The sequence below is a fragment of the Papilio polytes genome, unplaced genomic scaffold, assembly GCF_000836215.1.
Source record: "Papilio polytes unplaced genomic scaffold, Ppol_1.0 DF824047.1, whole genome shotgun sequence".
Taxonomy (NCBI): domain Eukaryota; kingdom Metazoa; phylum Arthropoda; class Insecta; order Lepidoptera; family Papilionidae; genus Papilio; species Papilio polytes.
In genome coordinates, this window is record NW_013525157.1 from 4,790,081 (window position 1) to 4,809,927 (window position 19,847).

A 19,847-nucleotide genomic window follows, 5' to 3' on the forward strand; every position below is an offset into this window, starting at 1 on the left:
TTTTTAAAATTAACTTTACATTCAAATCAATTTAAACCTGAAGTAAAAATTAATGAGCCAGTCATTTTAAGTATTTGTTTTTAAACTTTATTTTAGAGTTTCACTAAAGTTTGGCATTGACACTGACAAGTGACAAATGAAAGCCGGCAAGTGATAACGTATTTGATGTTATGATAACAACGTTTATAATATCTTTTTGGTTAAATTAGGCTAGATCTTAATTAGGCTGTTAAGATACTTCTACTTCTATATTTACGCCAATATCAGTGAAATATTAGCGTTATGCCATTCGATCATTTAAATTAAGATTTAATATACGGAAAAATGATTTTTCAAATAACAGTGCTACTTACTGCGTTTAAATTGTTTTTCATACCTTTATAGTGAGTATGACATAATGCAACCTCTTTTCCTTTATTAATTGAGAATTTAGCGTTAATTAAATGTTCTTATTTGTGGTTTTCAGTCACTCAACAGACTTTGAGGTTCATCGCAACTGGTTAGCAATAACTCATAATTTAACAACTGACCAGTGGTACTACGAGTCTACATCAGAATGGACGTTAGATTATCCTCCGTTCTTTGCATGGTTGGAGTATGGACTATCCCATATAGCAAAATTATTGGATCCAGAAATTGTAAAAATACATAACTTAAACTATGAGTCACAAATGACTATAATATTCCAACGCTTGTCAGTGATCATTCTAGACTGTTTTTATATCTATAGTGCCAAATGGTAAGCATCTTAATCTTTTTTTAGTATGTTTAAGCTAATTTTCATGTTTGGTTGCTTAATGAACTTGGTAAATGTTGATTTCAGCTTGTCCAGTCTGGTTAATGAAGGAAAGTTACTAGTGTTCATTTTGTTAATAGCAAACCCTGGATTATTGATGGTTGATCATATACATTTTCAATATAATGGATTTTTATATGCATTTCTTCTATTTTCTATTTTCAGTATGATTAAGGTAAGTTCACTCTAAAGTTACAAATTGTTTTTTAAAAATTGACTTGTTTTAAATTTTTTTCTATAACTAGACATTTTTTTTTCAGGGAAATTATTTATGGGCTGCTTTTTGGTTTTCTGTATTATTAAACTTAAAGCATATATTTTTATACATAGCTCCAGTGTATGTGGTTTATTTATTGAGATCATATTGTTTTACGGTGGCGTCTACAGATGGTGTGCACACCGCATGGTATTCATTTTCTTCAAGGAACTTGATAAAATTGGCAATTATTGTTATATCTGTGTTTACTTTATCTTTTGGACCTTTTATTCATCACATTCCGCAGGTAAATTCATTTTTTTACATCTTGATTTCAAACGAAATGACAATAATATATTTTATAACATTAATTGTAAAATTTTAGATTTTATCAAGACTGTTCCCCTTCAAGAGAGGGTTATGTCATGCATATTGGGCACCCAATTTTTGGGCTTTGTATAATCTTGGAGATAAAATTTTACAATATTCATGTAAGTAACCTTTTAAGAATAAATAATTGCATTTCATACAATATATTGAATTGTCACTATCAAAATATTATCTTTGGGTTAAAGTAAAAAACATGTTTTACAAAAGGGAAAGATGGTGCTGAGAGTATAAAGTGTTGCCATATCTAAAAGTACTATTTTTAATAAAGTTATTTACTTTTTCAGTGCTTATATTTGATGTATCAGTGTCGTCTAGTGAGGCGTCAATGACGGGTGGCCTTGTGCAAGAATATCACCATGTGGTCCTGCCAACGATAACACCGACTATCACATTTATATTAACTCTATTATCTATGGTTCCTGCTCTTATTAAGCTGTGGAATCTATGTGCGGATAGAAAATATAGAGCTATGAGTTTTATAAGGTAATGTTAATATTAATCTTTTGTTAGTTGTGTCAAGTACAATTAGTACAACATTTGTACTAATTGGAATTTTTTGACTTTTCAATATAACGGAAAATTATTTTTCAGATGCATTACACTATGTGCAACTTGTTCATTTATGTTTAGTTGGCATGTCCACGAGAAAGCCATATTGATGATTTTAATACCATTAAGGTGAAAATTTTTTAATGTTTCATGAATATAACATTTTGTAAGGCGCAAAAAAAATCATAAAGCTTTTTTTTTCAGTTTTCTAGCGGTACTCGGAGATGTTGATGGGAGATTATTCTTGTTCCTGTCTACAGTTGGAATTTATTCTCTTTTCCCATTACTTTATCCTAAAAATCTTATAGGAATTAAGTTATTTTTACTGTTAACATATTGTGCGATTGCGTTTGAATTCGTGCCTGCGTTATACGTAGTTCCCAAACCTAAAGGTGTGAGAAGAATTCGGAAACTCCGTTTACCAATGTTAAATAGAATGGAATGTTTATATTTGTATAATTTGATAGGTCTATGGTTTTATGAGAATGCGATACACTTTATGTTAGGTCTGGACAAAGCGTTACCGTTTTTACCTTTGATGATGACATCTGTGTATTGTGCGTTGGGTGTTTTATATTTTTGGATTCAATATTATTATTACTTTTTAACTTTTAACTTAAGTATGGTTCCTAGACAGAGTGCAGAAAGTACGCCACAACATAATAAAAAAGTTAAATAAAGTGAATGTTTTTCTTTTTATTTTTAACACCCTATGAAAAAACTGGCTTTTGCCTACGACTACGTCCGCGCGGTTTTGAGTATGTAGACAGACTGTTTTACGCCAAATTCATTGAGACATGTTGAGCTGTTCTAGAGATACTTTCTAACTTCTATCCATTCAATAATTTGCACATAAACATCACCCTTGATTCACTTAGAAAAAAAAAACAGCAGAATCGAGTTATATCCACAGAAGAAATCCATAAAAATTATGTCATACTTTCCGAAAAAAAAAGCTTATCAACTCAATACGAAAATCAATTAATGCCAATTAATGCCGACATCAACTGAATATTTAAAAAAAAAACTTAATATTCGAGAGCGAAGAATAAACAATCTATTTACTTTATATTACATTTAAAGGGATGAAAGTTAATTAATATATGCAGGTGCTTAAGATGAATGGAACATTTAATGTAATACAATGCAGGCTTCAAAGGACACGTACACGTGTTTACAATGAACAAAGCGAGGCGCATCGATCACGACATGAATATTCATCGCAGGGTGACGAGCCGAGACGCCTGATTACACGTAAATTGCTCAGCGTTTAAAGAAAATATGAAAGTAACGACTACTTGAAAACTTCGTACATATGCCAGTAAAAAAACTGAAAGAATTGAGTATCTTCTTCTTTTGGGAAGTCAGTCAAAAATAATTAGTCTAAGCATTATTCCAAAAAATAATATATCTATGATCAAGATACCCTTGGCCATTCGTTGACAAAAAACATCTAATAGTACCGTTAGTGAATTGTTTTTATGAAAATATTAGTTTTGCCCGTGACTCCGTCCTCGTGAAATTAAAAAAAAAACAAAATTGAATAAACCATTTATACTTTCAGACTACGTTCTACATCTAAGACAAATTTCATCCAGATCCACTTAGCCGTTTAGACTACGAACTCTAACAAACATCCATCTCTCTAAACTTTTGCATTAATAATACATATAAGCATGAAGTATGATTTTATAATGATCTATATGAAACCTTTTGGTAATCATTCTAATTTCTTCACATATTTTTGTTTGATATATTTCCACACGAGCGCATAAGTAAAGTTATTGGTTGAATTTAATCGTTCGATTCGTCGGTTTGGAAGTTTGGAAATAAAGGTGAAATGGAGTGGAAAGAGGTGCTCATTCAGATTTGTGATTCAGCGTTTTGTTAACGTTTTGTAGAAATGGTACCTTGAGTTACCAATTTAAAGGCAAGGAAACAAAAATGTGATTAATTTAAAATAAGTATAAATAAGTTTAAATAAGAATCTTTCATACAAAGGTCGTACAAGTAGCATTATTTAATATTGCACTTATCGGCTATTCCAAAGAAGTTGACGAAATAAAGTGTTAAAGTATTACTTACTTTACTATGACGTAACCCTTCCGATGATGACTGAAATGTTAATGACTGATAAATCTACATCCATTAATAAGGGATACTTTACTAAGCAATTCTTAGCAATCTTTAAGTTTTAATTACATTAATTGTGGTTTACATTATAAACGATATCATTTCTATATACCATACAAAATAAAACCAACAGCTAGACGGTTACAATATAAAATAATCTATCTAAAATAAACATTTGAAAAGCAGCGAGAATCGTCAGTGGAGTGTCGCTAAGCAGAGACTCATCTGATCACACGCTGGAGCGCACAGGATCAAAGCTGGGCAGCGCCAGCCCCGCAGTCCCGTAGCTCTGCGCAGCCCGCGAGCAATCGCCTGTGATCAGGTTCATTGAATTAATACACCTGACACACTTGTTCTCTCACCGTTTATTTAAGCTATATATGCATATGCCACACGAATCAACCGCATTTATGTGGAAGGTTTGGAACATTGTTTATTCAACCATAAACTAAGACAAAACCTGATAGTAGGATAACTCCGTTAGAGAGTAACGTTTTAGTTATGCACAGGGGTTGCGATACTAAATACAAGTAAATGTTAAAGAACTCCACAGGCAATAGTTTCCATAGTTTCCTTTAGAATTCTGTTACCGAATGTACATTTATCGAACATTGCAATTCCAAGTTGAAATATTTGATATTCATGCGAGACTGTCCATCTCGGATTGGTAATAACTTTGAACATTTTGTAAGTTTTAAGGTTTGAAGTTAGTGCATTCGGTACATTAACATAACTTTATATTCAGTGGCGTCGGTCGGTAAGAAGTTACTGGTGACGCCGTAAATTTTGTCAAACTTACAAATACGCGTTTCGAAAATTGTAATTCGCAAGTTATAGCCGCAGTGAATCACGTACATTGGTAAATACATTCTGAAGGTAATAATGTGGCGGCCTGGAGACGTGCTTGGGAAGATTTTTGCCCTTATTGGGACAAGAATACTTGTGTATTAACATTGCTTTTAATGTCTACATATACATATAACATTTCTGACTATCATATAAAGGGACAAAATTTACATTTCACCGCGTATATAAGTTACTTCTGTACGTATTTGTTATAGCGAAAAAAAAACTGCTTGATTCCTGAAAAAGAAATAAATAAAAAGTGTACGCTTTAAAACTCAACGAAAAAAAAGTTGAAAATCTGTCAAACCTGACAGTTTATAGATGTATGCGTTTGTACCGAATTTATATTATTTATTTTAGTGAATAAAGAACTTGTTGCTATTTAGATATTGTTACTGATAAAGGTAAGACTTGTGTAATAAAGCAATGGCCGACGAAGAAGACGAAGGAGGGTTTGGTGGTTTGTATGAAGACGGGCACTGGGTTTGGGATGACTCTACACAAGCTTTAATATTTATTAGGTGAGGCTTAGATTATAAAAATAAATAAACATACAAACGAAAAGTAAAAAAAATAATTCATAAACTAGAAACGCAAGAAAATCTCTTCGATAAACTACGAATATGTTTCCCTGATTTCTTTTTAAAATACTTTCTAATCTTTTACAAAACAGTAAAGTTGTAATTTTCAGCGATCTCCCGCCAAAACCTATAGAAACAATTCAAATACCAACTAAGGCGCTCACAGGGGCTGTTGAATTTAGAGACGATGTAGATTTAATAGAACAGGTATCGATTTTATTTACTTTAAATTTTTTATCGACGTGGTTTTTAATTTATATGTTTTTAGGTGTAGAGAAGGTAACAGGTAACCATTTTATATCTGTGTATAGATTCGTTTTAGACGGCGATATCAAAGAAAACTGAAACCTGGTCAACCTGATGTTATTACATTGCAGGTACTTTGTTTTCACAATTTCTCAATAAACTGTTCAATCAAAGTATTGAATTCCAATATTTTGTAATGCAAAAAGTCTATAAATATTCACTAATTACAGGACGTGAAGGATATAGCACTGTTCACAGCGCCAGTCAATCTGTTGAGCCCGATGTTGATAAATATGCTACATTTACCTACTACAGAAAGATTCATACGCGCGCTTATAATGTATTCGCAGTATTATTTACAGGTCTATAAATTTAGATATAGCTCGCTTCGGTGTTAGTCGTATGTAATGGTTAATTTTAAAATATTGCTATAGATTGCAGATGAAATGGCGCGACGTATGTTGGAACTGGAAGCCAAAGTTCGAACGCCGTATTGTGACATGCTGGAAAATGAATTCAGAGATAATTTATCAGATTTACGAGTGCTCGTAGGCAAGGAATACAGCACGATGCTAATCGGTGTGTACTGTTTAAAATATAACTTTTATCCTGTAAATTCCAAAACCAGACCACATTGATTTTTATTACATTGCCTTGACCCATGATACATTAAGGCAACAAAAACCAATAATAAAATGAAATCTTACAATCAATTTAGTAATTATATATTGTAAAATTATCTTGTACATCATATCTTACTTTCAGGCGGTGGAGATACGCGAAAATTTCATCACATGGGCCCACAGAAGAAGAGAAAATCGCTATCGGACAAAGACGCGCATCTTTTTGAAACGTTATTGCGTATGACGGTGCAAATTGTGTGGCTGGCTCTAGGTAGAAAAGCTTTCAACCAGATAGGTTTGTAGCGTCCATATTTAAGTCACGCTTGAAATGTTATCTGATATAAACTGTCTTAGGAAGTCTGGATACTCTGTGATAAAATAAAAACTTACGAAATTGAGGTCCTTTTTACCTATATGTTAACAATAGCTTTCGACCGCGATTCCGTACGTGGAATTAAAGAAAAAAACAAGTGAGCAGCCTATGTATTGTTTGTTCCCAAATATCCTCCACATCTTTATCAAATTTCATCGAAATCAGTTCATTCGTTTAGGCTACAAACTCTAACACCCAACCATCCATCTAAACTTTCACATTTATAATATCAGTATGAAGTATGATTAGTATGATGAATAGTTGGATACCCTGTAACTTAACAACGATAATTGTTTTAGAATTGGAAATAAATCGTATATTTAAATCGGAGACCTTCAATACAGTAGAGCACACGTTACACACCGACTACGTGGCAAAGATGATGAACGAGGAGCGGGAAGCCTTGCTCGGTATCTGCCTACGTCGTGATAAAAAGCTAAACACCCGCTCGCCGCTCATGAACGAAGTCTTCTGTCATAGGGATATCGATTTTCGTTTATTAAGTCTAGGAGTTGTTAAATATAATCAGTGAGTATTGATTTTAAACAATTTCCCTGCTACAGTTATCGTTTGATAGTTTCTAAGAATAAACTTCACTTAATTTAGCTTGAAAAACCGCTTTCAAATATTTCAGCTGTATTATTATAGGTTTTCTATTAAGCAATATTTGTGTAGATATTCACCGAGAACGTTGTACATGAAGCGAGCAGTGGCAGGCCCCGAGGAGTCGCTGGCGGAGTTTGGTATTGTGTTGGGGATTTTAGGGTTGCCGCGGTCTATCTTTGACACGATGCTGAGACCGTTACCCGCAGTCACGGAGGGCAAATCAAAAGCATCTATGTTAGTATCATTCGACTACTAAGATATCGATAATCTAGTAGGCATTCGTAACTTTTCTTTAAAGTTTAAAATTAATAATCAGAAACCCAACTGGGATATTTATTGATATTGATACAAAAAATAATGCTTTTGTAACTATACCGAGTTTTTCTCATACAGGTCATCCACAAGTTCATACAGCGCTAGCACGAAAAGCTCTGTGTCAGTAAAGAAAAACGTAATTCTAAAATTATACTCGGATATTATTTTGCCAAAAAAAGAGGCTAAGACGTAAGTAATAGAAAGTTAAGACCTAGTTTAGTATAAAATGGTAGTTTTGAATTACGAATGTAATGAAAAGAACGTTACAGAAACCTGAGCTTACCCGGGGAAGGAAGGAATCTAGATTATCATGTCGTGAATAATTTTCTGCGGTCGTGTTATTCTTAGGAAGACTAATTAAAAAATTACTTGTACCAAAGATTATCGAGTCATATGTTAGAATATCAAGTAAGATGTGACAAACATTTTTTTGTTTGAAATAACATACTTTCAGGTCGTATTTCCCAACGCATTTCCCCGACGCAATCGAGGAGATCCGGCCGTGCAGCGACGTGCAACGTCACCGCTGGTTGAATCGACTTGCCAGAATTTTACACCCTTAATAGTGATACCATTTAGTATTCAATGGGTAACCGCTGGAAGAATTTAATTTACGCTTACGTTATTATCGTAAGTTTTATGTAAAGTTTATTTTTAGTTATTTATTTACATTAAAATAATTATTACCTTGTATTTATTGAATTAATGATTCCCTATTAATTCTTATAGACTCTAGTCTACTATTGCAGAAAATCTAGGTAGGTAAACTTAGTTTGTAGGAGAATATACGTTTAAATAATTTTAAAATAATGATTGAAACAAGTGACTTGGATTCAGTTCGACTTAAACTTTGTATATTTATAACATACGTTAACTATTTTCAGTTAACCCCCGATAAATATACACTGTTAAGTGTCAACCAACTTTTAAAATTAAACCTATTGAAAAGGATTAACGAAAGGTTTCCATAAAATATTAAGGATAGCTTCTGACAGGGTAATTGTAGTGCCGGAAATCAATTTCTACCACTTAACCTGTCGGGAAATGATATACGATTGATAAGTCTGTAATTTCTTGACATTTAGGCCAAAGTTTATTCCTAGCAACATTAAATTCTTTCATTGACTCATGTATCAGAATCTGGGATACACTGCAATGCCATGTAAAGTGAAAAAATTAGTTAAAATAGAAACAGAATATCCTAATAAACTTTGCATAAATAAACAATACAAACTTGTCAATTATTTAGGACGTTTTGAGGACAATCTTTTGGTAACATTACATTTATTTATGTATATATCATATATCAAAGTGACCATCAAGTGAACACAGTTTTTACTTGTTCTTCAAACTTTGAAGCCTCTTCCTTCGGTATGGTTCTGCGTATCGCAACCATTTTAAGCGCTGCTCGTTCTTCCTATGCCTGATCGGGATAGGTACACCAGGAAATGCGTCTGCCAGATCCTCGCTGCAATTAATTAACTATATTAACTTAACATTGGTTATTGAAACTTAAAGATTTGTATCACATCAAATAATGTTTAGACACGACAAATATAAAAATAAGTTTACAAAAAATCTAAAATAACCTATAAGAACCTAAAACATTTAAGATTTGTTTCACTTTACCTGCGATCAGGGCGAGATTCGGGAAGAATTATATCTGGATACAATGGTAAATTGAGGAAAGTACCCTTTGTACTCTTTCCTGCGGAGGATCGACTTGAAGACATTCTGAAACGCATGGAAGCAATTAAGCTGAATGTAGCCGTATCGAGAAGGCTTTGCTTGTTTTTAGAGCGTCGCACACCTGAAACTAAACTGTCGCACAACTGTAGTCTCGCTTAGATTCCTATGCGCTTATATGGACGGGCGCACATAACTCGATTTCTAGTTTTGCAACTAAACTGTTAATGCCTGCGAAACAATCGACAATCGCACAACAGTATGCGATAGTTTAGTCAAACACTTACACTTATATTTCTGCTTTTTTTTTAAATAAAATGACAGATACAAATAAAATTTACCGTGAAGCAGTTTTACGCAAGCTCGCCGAAGAAGTAGTGGCACTCTGTTTCTTGACCTCCCGCAGCATCGTGTCGAAGCGCTCCCGGGGCAGACCTATGATACCTAGTGTGAGCCCCAGCTGGTCTAGCTCCAGTTCAGGAGCTACTAATATATTTTTAAAGTAGAGAAGTCGTGAAGTTAAGCTGTAATTAATATAAACACTGGTATACTAGAGAACGAGTGACGGATAAATTAATAAGTAAATTGATGTCAATACAGCGTTGGGTCACAAAAAAGCAGAAAGATAATAGTTTAAACTAACTGAGGGTATTTAAAATCACCCAGCCCAAATAATCTGTAGTTTATTGCATTTTTATGGCAGGTGACTTCGCTCAGCAGCGGCGAGTGTATACCCATGATCTGTTCCTTGTGCTCGCACGAGCCGTACAACACGGAATGCTCCGCCGCTGTCATATCCTTCTCGAAGTCAGTTTTTAAAAAGTGCTTTACAACGTTAAATGTATTCGATTTAAACACTCTTTGTATTTCCAGTTCTGAAATTAATATCTGACTATAGATATGCAAATATAAATCGAATCTAATATATACTAGCTGACATGTCAATATGTCAATAAACTAAATAGGAATTGTGGTATGATTACAGAATAGATGGTATAGTCAAGTATATAGTAATCCTAGAAGATTATTAGGTATTTTAATTTATAAGTCACTGACGCGTTGAATTTAATCGAAACTTTTTAAATATTTACTAATTTATTGGTTGAAAAATTTATAGCCTTATCATAGGGTCACCGGTGTACAAAGTTTTCGAAATTTTAATCAATTTTTCTTTCATAACTTGTCGTGATATTTTAATACCACTGTATAAAATATTTTTTAAATGTTTTAAAATTACCGATTTGTTGAAACGATTTTCTTCCGAGGGCAATCCAAGCAATATGAGTGCTAATACGTAAAACTGATTCGAAAACTACGCTATCCCTTTTCGACAAAGATTTTGCTGTTCCAAGTTTGTTATGGTGATATTTGAGATATTCTCCCGTACCTAGAAATACATAAGTTCTCTGATAATCTTACTTTAATATTAGATAAATTTATAAGCACATATTTTACAGATTAAGACACTTCCATTACAAAAAGTATCATTGGTCGTTTCATAGTCACCATATATCTCCGCCAGACTTTAATAATTTAAATTTGCGCATATAAACAAATATGAACCACTAATTTTATTAGGGCAGGGATAAAAATGTATTTTAAACTCAACCTAATTAAAAACAGCCAAGGTTAAGATCTGAAGTAATTACACACTGTTGCTTTAGTTTGCTTATAATTGACTATTCTATCAAAGCATTGCAATGGTGCATTCAATTATCCCGCCATACGAATACTGTCGTAAACTATTCCTAGCATAATACTAAAAGTTTACGTAAATGGTGCAAGAATATTCAAAAATTTAATTCGAAAGGGAATTCAAAAACAAAAAATCTTTACCTAGAAGCATTGAACAGTATTCCTTGGCCAATAACAAGCGAACGTCTCTTAGATTTTCCTCATATCTCTCTTCAATTTTTTTACCAAATGTCGTTTTAATTTTACTTTGCAAGTCTAAAATTCTATCAGCCATTATTGAAGCGACCTACACAATCATATTTAGGGTTTTCAAGACTTAATTAAAGGTAACATTCTGCTGTTCAATAATTTATTTAAAAATAAAAAATACCTGTAAATAATACTGGCAATAAAATATTAAGGCTCTTAGAAACCTGTCCATAACGCGCATGTGTAATACATTTATAATATCTCGGGTTATTAATGGTTTAGGTGCACAAAACAGAACAATATCTTTTACATCCTGAAAGATACAATCAATATTATTGAGTACTAAAAGCATTACAACAATTTTGAATTTTATGCTTTGATCTTTTGAAGTGAAATTAATAGACGTCGGCTGCATACACGAAAAACATGACTCATTGTCACGTTCCGCCAGAGCTGAGCGTATGAGCGAGAGCGCACAAGCGACAGAGCGGCACGATCAGCTTTGGGCTTGCGACGTTTCACGTAAAATTATCGTCCGCAAATCGATTTTACAAATAACTTATTTTTAGCAACAATAACTTACCTGTAACTTTACTACATCTTCTTCGATAAGTTGTCTTTGAAAATGCTTTTTAAACCTTTGCTAAAAATATATATTTGTTAGATTATAAGGTAATATTACAATAATCAATCGTGTTTCATATTTACCTCTTCCAGCAAATCAACTTCGTATTTAAATTCCATTTTCCTAATACTCTGTGGTTGTACTTCTTGTACATCTATGTCGATAGTCTTCACCTCTCTGTATGTTGGGATTTTAACATTAAAATTAGATTTGAAATATCAATATTAAAGACGCTTTTAGAAAATATCACACAAACAGCACCATTTTATCGAACGCTCTAAGCTTAAAGTCTTGGGTCTTGCTTCCATAAATAATACACAATAATGTGCAGGAATGTGCAAATATCTATAGAAATAAAATACTACACTAATAAGGGTTCGTTGGTAATTGGTTTTTAAATGTGGTAATTGGTTGGTAAATGTGATAATTATATATTATTCGTATCGTTATACCTACATAATTATTATGTAACGAGAGGATGAGGACATAGACAAAAAAGTTTTAAGATTGAATATGAATGGCTAGAAAGGTAGAGGAAGACCGAAGAAAGTATAGACTTGCTTAAGATTGGAGTGAATTAAGATATGACGGCTGATAGAGATGTATGGAAGAGCCGCCTTACTGTGCCGACCCTCCGTAGGGACAAAGGCCAACTGATAATGATGATTCGTATCGTATAAAAGTCTTTATCACCTCATAAACATCAACTGTTTAGCATCCTCACTCCACTCCCAATGGCCCTGTTCAAACGGCCGCAGTACGAATTCATCCTCTTCATCATCATTCATTTCGTAAAATGTAAATTATAGAAAATAATCAAATATATTATGTAATATATCAAAATTGTAAATCAATATTAAATATGTATATATCAAATACTAAATTATTCCACCAAAAAAATAAAAATAAACAGTTAGAAAAGTAAATCTGTTTTTTTATAATTCATCAAAAATGACAGCTGTCCACTGACAGCTAGAAAAGTAAAATTACATTAACTTTCAGCCTTAAAGCCTTTTACTAGAAATGTGCGGTAAATTACAGAATTTAGAATTGAATAAAAAAACCAAATAGCGGGTTTTATTATAAAACCCCTGCATACAATTTCACAGTTTTCTACGTAAGTAAGTATAGTTGGACAGTGTTGCTCAATAACTGGTCTAGCAATCAACTGGCACGGTGTGAACGCTAACTGGGGTCAGTGAGTCCATACAATCTATGACTGGCCGGCGCAATTGTCCAACTGTACTGGCCTAGTGTGAACCGCGCATACAATAGTCAGTATTGATTTTTTATTTATATCAGATTTGATTCTAATGGACACGCTTCACCGACGTACTATTTTTAATCTTGATACATTAGGAATTTACAATATCTGAAAAGGATTAAAATAGATTTATTTTACTACTAGCTGTTCCCGTGAGACTTCATCCGCATGAAATTATAAAAATTTTGTTAAAACAATAAGCAATAAATTGCTTCCTTGATGTTGGCAGCAACTTACGGTCTCTTTCCCACATAAGGGTTTTTAACCAAAATATTTACCCACTAAGTATAATGGCGTGACATATATAGCCTAAAGCGTGAATTAAGTGTAGAGCTTTTTATTAAAAAAATAATTATTCAAAAATATGCTGTAATTGCTGATATCTTAGGCAACAAAGAAGTGTGTGTTTACGCTTTATTATAATAGTATAGATTGAATTAATTTAATAGAAAATATGTATCTTATGTACATGAGGGAAGTGAACACATTTCGTTTTGGAATATTTGAATTGTGTAACTTTTGCTTTCAATTCATTGTAATACATCATAACTAGGTTCAGAGACATTAAACTTTTCCGTACCCTCTCCAATTCAACCTTCTCAACTTATCTAATTTAATTTGGAATATGTAATCCTTGCGCTTAAGTAACCCTTATCTTATGATATGCATACTCATTATTTATAACTTCTATAACTTTTTATATGAATGATCACAGTGAACATTAGACTAATATCTATCGGTGTGTTATTTTATAATGTATCAGATTAGATAAAAGGGCGCTGGCTGCTTTGAAGGTGTCTATCAGACCGTGAGCGGTATTCGTTCATCCGTTGATGAGTCTATAACAAGTTCATTCACTGTCAACGTTCTGGAAACTCGGGCAAGGGCGTGTACATATTTAACACGTGCATATCCTTTGCCTTAAAAGCTTACATGTATTATATGCATTTATATTTAATGATATTAAAAAATATGGAATGTAACTTACTTCCGTAATCTATATCTATACTCCATTCAATAAAATAAAGCGTAAACACACACTTCTTTGTTGCCTAAGATGCCAGCAACTACAGCATATTTTTGAATAATTCTTTTTTTAATAAAAAGGCCTACACTTACGTCATGCTTTAGGCTATATATTTTTACGCCATTAAACTAAGGGGGTAAATATTATGAATAAAAACCTTAATGTGCGAAAGAGACCATAAGTTGTTGCTAACATCAAGGCAGCAAGATTGCCATGGTTTGTCATGTCATGTCATTTTGACATTTGCTATTGGTAATTTGACAAATGTAAACAATAAAATATTTTTTTCATAATTTCATGCGGATGAAGCCGCATGGGAACAACTAGTGTATAATAAATCCCTCGGTGTAGTTGCAAAACAAGTTTTTTTCCTAGCATTATTCTCCAATATTACATGTATCTTGTATTTGGTTAGCGTTATTTTACAATGTGGAGTACACGTTGAATATGTTCGATATACAAACAAGATGGCAGACGTGCGGCCGGCGTCAGACAAGACCTATCGGCTGTCGCCACTATTGACTGACCTACCCCACTATTGATGTCCTGCAATCATCTCTCCGTCATACGTAAATGGCTCCATAAATTGTCAACCATCAGTGGAAACTCAACGAAGCGTGCTATTAAAAAATAGCAATGAAATATCTAGATATGTCAAAACTTGTTCCGTTAGTCCTAGTCACGTTCACCAACTTGTTATTTTTAAAAAGTGATCATTAGTTGTAGAGAACTTAATTAAATGTCTTATACTTTATCTTAGATTTACTTTGAACATTGTGTTTGTGTCTACAACCTCCAACTATTCAGTGCAATAAGCAGTAAATATTTACGATCTGTTTAGTGTCGTATATACGAGGAAGTCTAATCAAAGTATCAAGACCGTGGATTTACAAGCGAAGACATCACGAGTCGTTTCGCATTGTGCAATACTCGTCAAAATGTTGGCGACTTGGTATATGGGTCATACACTTCATTGTAAAAATTGAAATAATTTATAATTAAACTTAATTTATTTTATTGTTGTAAATTTTTATCAGACTAATGGATGTTGTATTCTTTTATTTATACAGAAATTGTTGGAAACTAGTTTAAGCCTGCGACTACGTCCGTGCGAAATTAATAAAAAGAACAAAAGTATGCCTATATGTTCTTACAGACTATGCGTATCTGTTTAGGATACAAACTTTAACAAACATTCATCCATCCATCCTTCCATCCATGTACACTTTCGCGTTTATAATATTAAGTAACAAGTAAAGTATGATTATTGCTGACTTATGTTTGAGTTTATTTTATCCCGGATAAACATAAAACATATAAAAAATTTTACTTTTCAACGTCATTTTGAATATAGAATTGCCGCTGAAGGATGTCAGGATGTAAGGAATGCTGGTGACGTAGAGGAAATTACTTCTTGGCGATGCACGGTGCAAGAATCGATCAAAGAACATTCTTCTCACCTGGAATTGACGTGTTAGTGTACGTGCTTACCATTTTACGTAAATTGCATTATTAACATTCAACCATATTTAAATAAACTAATACATTTGCGACAACTTAGAACCAAATAATAGACAGGAAAAGTATTAATTAAGGTTAAATTCACGGAACCAAAGATGTACAAAGATCTAGAATGTTAGTTATAAAATAGCTACCACTAGCGTGTGTAGAGGAGTGTCTTTTTATCATGTTTTTGGTATAACGTTATTTTTTTAAAATACCACTTACTAAATTTATCAAAAGAAAATCTGTTGAAATTTCATTTCAAGTATTACAGCGGTCATGATTTTCTTGCAAAATCGAAGTCCTTTTGTAACAGATTAACGGACAATGGGCCACCGATTGCATCGTATCGCTTTAGGTGTTTTATTTCGGAGCATTGTAGTGCATTGTCGCGAAACGATCGCGTCCACACAATGCCCTGCTAATGTGCAATCGACTGGTCGCTTACTCGCTCATACTGACCTCAATTTATATTGACGCTAAAACATACACTGATATCAGTCTCTTTTAGATACAATACACTATAAAGTAATTTGAATACTAAGCGTATCAATTGTTTAATTTTCTAAAACAAGCGCCTACTATACAGTACATTAGTATTTCCAACAATAAAGTGAACTCATTTAGGTTGCAACAAAACAAAAACCAAAAGCTTGAAGCTTGAAATAGTTACTACGTTTTTAATCTATACTATTATAATAAAGCGTAAACACACACTTCTTTGTTGCCTAAGATGTCAGCAATCACAGCATATATTTGAATAAATCTTGTTTTAATAAAAAGCCCTACACTTACGTTACTCTTTAGGCTATATATTTTCACGCTATTAAACTACGGGGGTAATTATTTTGGATAAAAACCCTAATGTGGGAAAGAGACCATAAGTTGCTGTCAACATCAAGGAAGCAAGATTGCCAAGTTTTATCATGTCATGTCATTTTGACATTTGCAATTGACAATTTGACACATGTAAACAATAAAATAATTTTATGCTGATAAAATCGCACGGGAACAGCTAGTTATTAATAATTATAGCTTTGTTTAAATGGATTTTAAATGGATTAAATTTTAAGTAGGTAGCTTCTTCAAAAGATAATCGTAATTTAAAACTGTGAGTAGGGCAGAAATATTGTACGTTTTACCGTAAACTGAATATGTGATGCACATTGTAAAATTTTAGACCACAGCAATTTATTTTAAATGTTGCCATGCATAAAATGAAAGGTTTCAATGCTAAAAACGATGTACAAAATAAAGTGCATGTGCTGTTACATAGTAAATAATTCCGGCGTGAGCTCCGCCGACAGCAACACAAAAAGAACAACGAAATTCACCCGACGCCGCTTCCAACACCGAGCTCTTAAAGTTGCTCGCGTTAAAAATACCCTCATCATATCACGATATAATTTTAAAGTATGTGTTATAAAACGTATCGTATTTTTAAATTACATAATACTTTTGAAATTATACTCCTAAGAAAACCTAATTAGATTTCTGCTTGAACGTAAGATATTTTGTTCATATTTGATACGAATACTAGTTAAGGTTTATCACGATTTTTTGTTTTGTAACCCATAGTTTTTTTCTTTTATTAGTGTCAAAGACAGTGAATAACAAAGAGTTAATAAATGTAGTGTTTAGTTGCCGTTTGTTGGTTTTATAATTAGGGCTGTAGAATAACAGCGCTGCGGTTGATTTGCTGCTATTGATTTCAGCCAGTGAATTAATGTAGAGTTTTTGTTTGCAAAAGTGTTTTTTTTTTAAATTCTGCTTTGCATGACTCAGCAAAACTAGCGTTAGGTGTTCTCATTTACACGTTATTAAATTTTTTGGTGTTATCTGTTATTAAAAAAAATGTGCTTTTATTTTAGTAAAGTAGTACACTTATTTCCTTTACTACTTCTGACCAAGTGCAATTGTTCCTCCCGACGCCGTTACACACTGTTACAAGGTGAATATGCATTTTAAAAACGATGGCGACAGACAAAAGCGCAGAAAAAGCAATTACAGAAAGTGAGTTTTAAATTTAAAATAGTAATAATCCAATACTGATAAAGAACCATTACGCGGACAGTAATTTGATAGCGGAACAGGCACTATGAATATCAAACTAAGCCGGGTAACACATGGCACGATGGCTCATAAAATGTAGCGACGTACGATTTGTGGGAATAGCGTATAAAAATTTCAAAGAACCGGTATACGTTGCCTGTCCACGGCTGCATCGCTAGTCCACATAATACATGCAAATTGGACCACTTTGACTGGTGTGCCTAAGCTCACTCGCTTGCACTTTTATGTAAAACTGAAGCCATTACCCATGTAAATATTGTTAAACGCTACACCACTCGTAATTCCCAGGATTATGTGACGTTTCTTTTACTGATACGATTCTAAAAATAAACAATGTCAACCATAACCGAATGTTTTCATGACAAATAGCTTTAATTAAATTAAATCCTTTTACGCTATTCCGAATTAAAGCCTGTTATGGTGAGAAATTAAATTTCATTGTTAGAAGTTTGCCACAATAGAACGTAACGATGGCAGATCGCGGCTTTTCCGCGTGCGACTGAATTGCGACCATTTGCCACAATAACGAGCTTTTGTGTTTTAAATTATGTAATGAGTACCTAAACTCATTTTCGAAAACAATACCTAAATGTCTGCGAGGAAAAAGCAAATACTAAAAAAATAATCCGCATATTAAGTACCCCTTAAGTGACTCGGTGCGGCAGTACGTAATAGTTTATGATAAAAACATAGAAGTAAAGCGAGGTGAACGTAGTAAGGGTAGTAAAGTTCCCGGTGTCGAAGGTGCAGAGCTCAGATTAGCCGCGTCCCGTCACGTCGACTTCATCAATTATCCCTTCGCTGCCATCTCTAAGGCTGCGTAAAACCTCGCTACTGCTAGACTAGAACTCTGGAAGACTAGAGATACTTTCTTTATACCTGTCTTAAGGAAAAATTCTAATGGAAGCTATTCTAAGTCAATCTATAAAGTATAGTTTTTTTCTAAATCTCTTTAAACTTAAGTTAGGGACTTTAAAGTACATCAAATTTTTTGTTTGATTTAAAAATGAATTAATATTAATAATATGACTACGTTAGAAACTATTTATGAACAAAACATGTATTATTTTTATAAATAAATATTGTTGTATTAAATATAAAAATTTGCGTGCATTTGATCTCGAGCTCATAAATAATTCTCGTACGACACGTTGAGATCCCCTCTCGAAAAACAACGCAATTTAAGTCTTACTTTTTGTGAGTGTATTAAGATAAAAGCTTATTTCGAGATGCCGACAGAGACGTGTTCAGTTAATCCTACTTTCACCAATGCTTAAAAGAGAAAAATAATCCTTAAGTAGTTGAAAGAAATCCAGCAACAAAGTAACTTCATTAGTTCTGAGAATAACTCTGTAAAACGAGACACCATATTACAGATGAAATATACAAAAGATATTTGAATTAGATGTTGTTTGTTCTAAGAGCAATGACCTTTGATCTTGTGAAGGAAATTCTCGCAGTAAACTATACAATTGATGTCTGGTTTTACAATTAAATTGAAGTTGGCAAATGAAAATCTCAGCCGGCGACATCGTTCTCGTACTCCTGAGCCTTTGTGATTTCAGACGAAACGATAAAGTTTGTTTCAGGGCTTGTTCTGCTCATAATTTAAGGAAACTTTACTACAGTAAGGTTTAGAAAGTGCAATCTATGTTTTGTCTAAAAGGATCATTGTAATCTTAAATCTGAAATGATATAAAAGGGAATGTAATTATGATTTGAATTAAATTTGTTTTCTTTAAAGCTTGTAAACAATTTAAAATTATCATTAAAAGCGTCTACAGAGCAAGTAATATTAAACATTAAGGATTTTTATAGTTGTAAAAGTAGAAACTGGAAGCGTCCAAAAGTTCGTAATAGCGTTTTAAAGTGATATAAATGTTCTGTTTAAATTTAATGTTATATTAAATAAATGTAGGTGTTGGTCGTGCGAGCGGCGGTGGTGATCATTGTTGCATTGTTTATCGCTGCACAATTATGGCCGGATTGGCGACCGACCCGCCGCTGAAAACAAATTGAATGTATTAAGCTCCGCACAACTTTATACTCTGTTTATACTGCACACTTTACGACTCTATGTGCGTGTTATTTTGTTTTACGCTGGTATTATTGTACTCGCCTAGCAGTAAAA

At 33.1% G+C, this 19,847-nt stretch overlaps 3 protein-coding genes across 3 annotated transcripts; 2 read left to right on the top strand and 1 right to left on the bottom strand.

Moving 5' to 3' along the window:
- Nucleotides 1–142: 142 nt before the first annotated feature.
- On the top strand, nucleotides 143–2,610 carry LOC106100471 (probable dolichyl pyrophosphate Glc1Man9GlcNAc2 alpha-1,3-glucosyltransferase). Its single transcript, XM_013279334.1, has 8 exons — nucleotides 143–383; nucleotides 467–739; nucleotides 824–971; nucleotides 1,057–1,299; nucleotides 1,378–1,483; nucleotides 1,667–1,865; nucleotides 1,974–2,060; nucleotides 2,136–2,610. Exons 1-8 carry the CDS (start codon nucleotides 325–327, stop codon nucleotides 2,608–2,610), a joined length of 1,590 nt encoding a protein of 529 aa, XP_013134788.1. The 5' UTR covers nucleotides 143–324.
- Nucleotides 2,611–5,200: 2,590 nt separating this feature from the next.
- LOC106100312 lies at nucleotides 5,201–8,304 on the top strand. The gene is made up of 10 exons (XM_013279135.1): nucleotides 5,201–5,431; nucleotides 5,602–5,698; nucleotides 5,803–5,868; nucleotides 5,968–6,099; nucleotides 6,172–6,316; nucleotides 6,503–6,655; nucleotides 7,033–7,261; nucleotides 7,409–7,573; nucleotides 7,733–7,843; nucleotides 8,109–8,304. Exons 1-10 carry the CDS (start codon nucleotides 5,337–5,339, stop codon nucleotides 8,215–8,217), a joined length of 1,302 nt encoding a protein of 433 aa, XP_013134589.1. The 5' UTR covers nucleotides 5,201–5,336; the 3' UTR covers nucleotides 8,218–8,304.
- Nucleotides 8,305–8,894: 590 nt separating this feature from the next.
- LOC106100311 lies at nucleotides 8,895–12,715 on the bottom strand. The gene is made up of 10 exons (XM_013279134.1): nucleotides 12,543–12,715; nucleotides 11,933–12,026; nucleotides 11,808–11,867; nucleotides 11,406–11,537; nucleotides 11,177–11,321; nucleotides 10,578–10,727; nucleotides 9,984–10,215; nucleotides 9,682–9,864; nucleotides 9,284–9,388; nucleotides 8,895–9,122 (listed from the first exon to the last, which is right to left on the bottom strand). Exons 1-10 carry the CDS (start codon nucleotides 12,635–12,637, stop codon nucleotides 8,990–8,992), a joined length of 1,329 nt encoding a protein of 442 aa, XP_013134588.1. The 5' UTR covers nucleotides 12,638–12,715; the 3' UTR covers nucleotides 8,895–8,989.
- Between the last annotated feature and the right edge of the window lie 7,132 nt (nucleotides 12,716–19,847).